This window comes from Brassica napus, chromosome C8, assembly GCF_020379485.1.
Source record: "Brassica napus cultivar Da-Ae chromosome C8, Da-Ae, whole genome shotgun sequence".
In the NCBI taxonomy this organism is placed as follows: Eukaryota; Viridiplantae; Streptophyta; class Magnoliopsida; order Brassicales; family Brassicaceae; genus Brassica; species Brassica napus.
Window position 1 is genome coordinate 48,723,849 of NC_063451.1, and position 6,777 is coordinate 48,730,625.

Here is a 6,777-nt window from a genome sequence, read left to right on the forward strand (position 1 = left end):
CAAATCCGGATCCGGATATCCGCCGGATATTATAATTTTTAGAAGGATATCCGACACCCGGATATCCGCGAACCCCGGATCCAGATAAGGATAGTAAAATTATGGATCCGCCGGATAAGGATCCGGATCCGGATATCTTAAAATTGCCCGGATACCCGATCCGTCTCAGGCCTAGTATAAAGTAGTTATAACCAAAAACGCTCTTAGTTACTACATCACCAGAAACGCATGAATAATAGTCAACGAAATTGATAAATTTGGTGGGTCATAATTTAAGCACCGTTGCGAGGAAAGGGTCATACCTTTCTCAATTCGATTCTATATGTATTACCTATACATAGATAGTTTATGTTGGAAAAGTGGTTGCCATTACAAGTTTTAAACTTTTGACTTTAGGAAGGATCAAAGAGCCCAACCATCGATCGTTAGTTGTAAACTCTGATGTGGTCGTCGGTGGAAATAAGATTGACGTCAGTCAACTGATTCCACGTCTCTCTTTGAAATAAAGTTTCTCAATTAAAGTGTATATGATTGTTTGGACCAATAAAAAAACAAGTTAACCTAAAGACATGCATGTATGTTTTTCTAATCAGCTGGTTGACACACTCATATATATAAGGTTGCTTTTTTTAATACAAATAAAATATGGTTAGTATTAGTAGTATAGTGAGTTAGTTGGGAACTGCTCATATATTGTTGTCTGTATTTTCACATGCACCATTGTTGTTTAATGGGATATATAATAACATTTTTTAGCAAAAGGGAACCTGATTAATTAGCGTACTGAAAATTAATAGTACATTAGTGCATACATGCATGGTTATAAAAGTTTAATAGATATATCAATTCTTTTTTTATTTTTCCTTTTCTTGTTAGCAGATGTAAATACAGTAGAGTTCACCTTCAAAGAGACATGGCACAATTCATTCGGAAACCCATTTCGGCCAAGATTACCTAGTTGTTTTTTTCCATCTGATTCTTACGAGAAAAGGTTTAAGACTTTTTAAAGAAAATTTATTAAGTCGACAAAGAGACTAGAGCTAATTGTGACACGTAGAATAAGGTCCATCAAATGAAAGGAAAAAGTAAAAATAAAGAAAAGAAGCAAAAGGTAAAGAGTTGGAGAAGCAAGAACAATGACAGTTCAATGTGTGCCGGTTGACTAACCAACAAAACTAACTTCTTCTTTTATGTTTGTCTTAAAAGGTTGACTTGAGCTGCTATGTTAAGTTCACCAGTATTGTGGTTTGAAGGGCTGAGCAGGAGCCCCTGCTATGTCTTTCTCCGACAGCAGTTTCAGCTTCTGCCAAAAGACATTTTAAAACAGTTGGATGAATCCTCTTATAAATGAGAGTTATTGTTTGGAATTACCGTGATGTATTGTGGGGGATCGTCGAAACTAGTGGAGCCTAGTACCACTTCTCTCCTCAAACTGCTTGTCAACTTGTGGCAAACTCGGAGCTGTCAGTCAAACCAACAAAAAAAAAAGAAGAGATTTTAATAAAAAGAAAGTAACAACAACAAACATTCAGTTAGCTCGGATTTGTTTGTTTATATATATATATATATATATATATATACCTCGGATCGAGTTGCCCCACCAATAATGAACACAAAGATGCGTTGCCCTAGCTTCTTCAAGTCCAGTGAAGCACTTTTCAGCACTGAGTCACTGTTTGTGCGAAGAAAGAAAGGTATGCTTCTTAATTATTGGAACACCAAGCTACTTACTACTCAAGAAAAAAAAGGAAAGAATATGCTTAGAGAGTTTTTTTGCTTTGCCTGGAATAGCCATCGTCAGAAGAATGAGGACGTGCCCAAGTTGCAGTCCGTCTTGATCTCATAGAATGAGGGGTGGCTTTCCGCTCTGGAACCGCCGTAGGAGCAGAGCTCTTCCTCACTGATCCTGTTCGGGATTCACTCTCCTCCTCCTTATGACTCGATTGGTTCATGCATAAATAGTCGCTTTTGGACAGATCCCCTTTCACAAGTTTCTCAAGTAGCTCCTGTTAATTAAAATCTCACCATCTCAGCCAACAGTGAATAATTAATATATATATGGGGTACTAGTGTATAGTGTGTTCATCAACCTCGAGCATGGGATAAAACCGGAACAGTTGCCACGTTTCTTCTTCACCAGACCTATCTTTCCTGTTTGCTTGTTTTGTCTATTCACCAAAAAAAAAAGAAAAAAAAAGAGTATTCAAACAGGGGATTTAACGTACACAAAATTAGAAAAATATGTTTCATTCTTTTCTAAAAAGTACCTTTCCGGTGTCAAATTTGAGGGAGAAACTACCGGATTTAGTCTTGTTTTCTGGAGAGCCAGCTATCAATTGCATGTTGCTTATAACCTTCATATCCACTGGTGATAACTTAGCAAGCTGATGATCATATATAACTTATTAGTATGAAAGCTACTCTCCAATATATATGTATATGCATTACAAGAGGACGGCTCCCTATCACACCAAAAGCTACCTTACCTGCATTAGCTTCACGCCCTTGTCACCTTCGAACTTCTCCGGGTACACCGTTGCATAAATCATCAATAGTCGCAATTTGTTCTCCGGGTTTGTGTCCTGCATTTTTAAAAAATATTATAAAACATTGCGGTTTCTTTTTATCTTAATTTGCTTTTGTTTCAAACCTGATTTGTCCTGAGGAAATTGATAACGTCCTTGGCAGCTGCGTCTCCGAAAACAAGATCTTGTTCCAGCTGCCCTAGATCCCTAAGTCCGGTGTCTCTTATTATTCTGTTAATTTTTCCAGCTATCTGCATTTTGATTTCAAAACATACCAACAGACAAAACTCCTTTACATCTAACCCCTGTTTTGTTTGAGATCATATTTTTTTTTGTGGTTGAAAAAAAACAAACCTCTACATGAGTGGATAGTTTGTCAACTTGCTCTCCATATTGTGGCAATGCCTGTACTATTTTCTGCAGATCACGTGTAGACAACTCGCTACCCTCTCTGCGTAATGTTAGCTCAATGTTAGCTATTACATATCAAGAAAATCGCTCTGTGGAGCAACCGGAGAAAATATATGAATTTGGGAAGATAAGATAAAATACTTAGCACTGACTTTGATCTCATTTGTGCGGCTTTGTTCTTTGAGGCAAAGTTGGCCATTTTCTCATGCAAACGCTCGCTAGCCTTAATTATATAAAAAAAAAAAAAATGGTGAGCTTATTCTGCGGGAAAGATAGTTTGTAAGTAACGGTGTTAATACATCTGCAATATGTGTGTGTCGAAGCTCAAGCCACACTGGATCATGATCTTCAAGTACTATCTCCTTTTTCTCCGGAGGCCCACCAGTTTTACTGGGAACCTACCATATATGTCATATATACACTTTATGACCAGATAAATAGAGAAAAAAAGGTAAAAAAGAGCCCACAAAGGACCCTAGAATGAAAGAAAAAGGAGTTACCTCAATAACATGTTTATTCCCCTCCATATCAAGCAAATCATGGCACATAGCATCATAGGTCCATTCATGTATGATAGGAGCAATCTACAGTTACATGCATGTCAGTCTCTGTTGAGACAAATATAAATTACTAGTATGAAGTATATGTGTATCAGATGAGGGTTAAAAAACCTGATCCACTGATCTATCCACAATGAGCAGCTCACATGTTTCGGTCTGGGGGAAGTTGGGAATGGCTTTGAATTTAGAGATACAGTCCCAAATAGCAGCAGCAAGCTTTGACGGAACCAAGTCACGTGGGGCCGTGGACTTGGCAGCTCGATACCGAACAAAGGGTAATTCCTAACAAGACAAAAATAAGACAATAAAGAAAGAGGGAAAAGCTTGAGTTGCCTACAAAGAGGCCCCTTGATCAATAATTTGGTCCATACAAAGAAGGAACGATAGCATCAAAATAAGGCAAGTAGGTCGTATTGTTTTACCTTGAGGGAAGCAAACACGGTAGCGATTCTAGTAGCCATCATATTCAAACAAATATTAAAATGGCGAGAATTCTCAGCATTTTCAGCATAGAGCGTTTGCAATGCTTGATCGTGATCAGTTAGAAATCCCTGAGTGATCGATCATCAGTGGAGAAACAAAAAAGAATTACATAAGAAAAACCCATAACTATGACTTGCGATGGCTCTCAAAATACAGAATGAAGATAGTTCAACTACATGCTTATGCGGTGCACAAAAGAGTAGGTAGCTTACCTGATTGTCTATGGGGAAGTATTCCATGTTCATCTGCAGGAAAAAAGGTAAGAGTGTAAAAAGGAAAACTCATATTAAAGAAAAAACAGCAAGGAAAGTTGTTATTCAACATTGGTTTTACCTCTCTTAAGGCACCAATGCGTGGTAAGACGCTTGAGTCACTTTTGATGTGATTCACCAGTTCTTTGGGGATCGTTGAACTGAAAAAAATATATGCCCTGAGCGAGAACAAAAAAGGTAAAGAAGTAGTCAATCACAATGAACTGAGAAACACAAGAATTAATGGTTAGAAAAATAGAAGTAATTACTTTCTGTACAAGGGTTCCCTCCCAGACATGTCAGATAGAAACATAACAATGCTGCGACAGACAGAAAGAGAAACATAATAAACAAACAAAAAGGACACAATCGAGGAGGAAAGAGAGACAAAAAGAAGAAGGGGTACGCACTTTTCTTTGGAAGGTTGGATAAAGTAGATAGCGTCCATGCCAGGCATTGGTTCCCTTCTCTTGAAAAGTTCTTCTACCACTGAGAGCAGTCAGGATCCAAATGTTCAACACAAGTTATGCGAAAGAAAGAAAGAAACCCTTTCAATAAATCGTTCATTATTCTTACAGGAAATGCCTTGGTCGGTGATATCAGCCATTTTGCAGGACTTTGACATAACTTTAACCGTAACTCTGTCCATGATAAGTATCTGCCATTTTGCAACCCCACACACATATATATATATCCATTAAGATTAGCAAGTCTCAAACATTTGAACAAGTGTGATGGAAAAAGAAGAAGAAGAAGAAGAAAAGACCTTCCAAGCTTTTGAATCCCCTGTTTTGGTAGATCCAAGCATCTCGTGTAGCAACCCTGAAAACGTCATTAGGCTATCCAAACTTAGCCCCCCACCTCACAACAACAACAGCAACAACGACACAATGCAGTTCAAAAAAAGGAGAATGAGAGAGATTACGATCGCGGCTGATCTGGCGAAAGAACTTATAATCTCCGCCGTCGCGGGGATGAGAGGAGGATTCTGAATCGGAGAAGGACATATTGGTGGAAGACGGTAAAGAAAGATGAGATGTGGATGAAGAAGAGAGACGAGTGATTTCATCAGCATCATCATAGATAGAGTAGAGGAATTGCATGTATGTATGGCTCAGCTTACAAATAGAGATTCCTATTAATAGTATCATTACCCCCTTGAGCCTCTCTTCTTCTCTTTACCTCTTAAATTAACAAGCATTGACTGCCCCCCATTAAGACACCAAAAAACAAAATAAAATAAATCATTCACTTTTTTTTTTGGGGGGTAATAAAATATTACTATTCTGATTGGTGTTTCGTGTGGGTCAAGGTAGCAGCATGAATGGGTAGGTAGCAGTAGTACTCATCTCTTCTTCTTGTTGCTTATTATTATGGGGATGTGTAGCGAGATCTTCTAATAAGCCTGTCAGAGAAGGTCTTGGTGGGATGAAAATTCCCTGACAAGTAAGTAACTCAACTTGTTCGACAACACAGCACCAATCAAATCTTCCTTTTCATATATATGCAGACAGCACAAGAGCCACACACTTTGTCATTAGCTGTCCTCTGATTCTCAAAAGCCAAACGTAAATTCTGGCTGTGACTCGAGGAGACACTGTATGCGTTTAATTATGAGCAGTCCACATAAGGAGTGAGTAATCCCCGAAACTTGAATTGCATCGCTTGGCTCTCCGTAACAAGGCATTGTAAACCTCTCTCTCCCCGCACAGATAGTTCGTTTCTCCGAGTAAAGAAGCCTCTCCTTTGTCGGGAGTGGCAGCTCTAATGTAGGGCATAATCATGGAACCATAGGATCGATAGTCAAGAGGTTGCCCAAGCAATTTGATATTGTTGAAAGTTTCTTCAGCCAAGCGGTGAAAGCCTGCCTTGCTGCCATCGCAGTTAGGGTGAGTTGATCAATGAGAAAGCTTCTAATAGCAAAAAAGAGTGTTCTCAGCGTCTTGAATATTGGTTAAGCTTCCCATAGTAATGGATGATTGGCTTCAAAGGAATCCTCGAGCAGCGCAAATTCAGCCACCTAAAGGAGGAGGAGGAGGAGGAGTAAAATACTAATGAATAAAATTGAAATCAATTCCATTCAGACCTTGATATAAAAGGGAGAGTGAAGATTGTTGAGCTCTTTAAGAAGGGAAAGCCACTCAGCTCAGCTCGAATGGGTTTCATCCTCCACCTAACCCAAGCAGCAGCAGCAGGCAGCTAACACATCGCAAAAAGCTACCCTTTTCGCTGGAGGAGAAGCAAATTTATCTGCTTCATGAGCCCACGATTAGACTGTGTAAGATGACATCATCAACCCCCAATTGAATCTAGTTTCTTTGTCTACTACCAGCCATCGTCCCCCCTCAAACTACATTTGAAACCAAAAATCCGCTGAAGCTCAACAATGCGTTACTTTCATATGAACTGGAATCTCAGAATCGCAAAGTTCATAGACAGACTTAAGAACTTGGTGAAGAAGAGATTGCTTTTGCTCTCTAATTGTGGCGGATTGACTGACATCCCCAACTCCACAAATGGGCTGCTGCTTATCTCTGGGGCCAGGGC

At 39.1% G+C, this 6,777-nt stretch overlaps 1 protein-coding gene across 1 annotated transcript; it reads right to left on the reverse strand.

The window, feature by feature from the left end:
• Window positions 1-979: 979 nt before the first annotated feature.
• LOC106426030 (protein transport Sec1a) lies at window positions 980-6,717 on the reverse strand. Its single transcript, XM_048765470.1, has 22 exons — window positions 6,317-6,717; window positions 5,156-6,250; window positions 4,997-5,052; window positions 4,807-4,888; window positions 4,641-4,719; window positions 4,500-4,550; window positions 4,313-4,409; window positions 4,192-4,224; window positions 3,919-4,047; window positions 3,608-3,778; window positions 3,437-3,520; window positions 3,236-3,334; window positions 3,089-3,159; window positions 2,880-2,976; window positions 2,651-2,776; window positions 2,487-2,582; window positions 2,268-2,384; window positions 2,091-2,168; window positions 1,783-2,006; window positions 1,582-1,672; window positions 1,372-1,461; window positions 980-1,303 (listed from the first exon to the last, which is right to left on the reverse strand). The coding sequence occupies exons 2-22, from the start codon at window positions 5,379-5,381 to the stop codon at window positions 1,232-1,234; spliced, it is 2,169 nt and encodes a 722-aa protein (XP_048621427.1). The 5' UTR covers window positions 5,382-6,250; window positions 6,317-6,717; the 3' UTR covers window positions 980-1,231.
• Window positions 6,718-6,777: the final 60 nt, after the last annotated feature.

What these genes read in the sequence shown, in the direction of transcription:
- LOC106426030 (XM_048765470.1), bottom strand. Translation starts at nt 5,381, where the DNA reads ATGATACTATTAATAGGAATCTCTATTTGTAAGCTGAGCCATACATAC. An exon ending in ATCCAACCTTCCAAAGAAAA is followed by an intron (nt 4,551 to 4,640) that starts GTGCGTACCCCT and finishes TGTCTGTCGCAG; the next exon opens with CATTGTTATGTTTCTATCTG. An exon ending in AGGGAACCCTTGTACAGAAA is followed by an intron (nt 4,410 to 4,499) that starts GTAATTACTTCT and finishes GTTCTCGCTCAG; the next exon opens with GGCATATATTTTTTTCAGTT.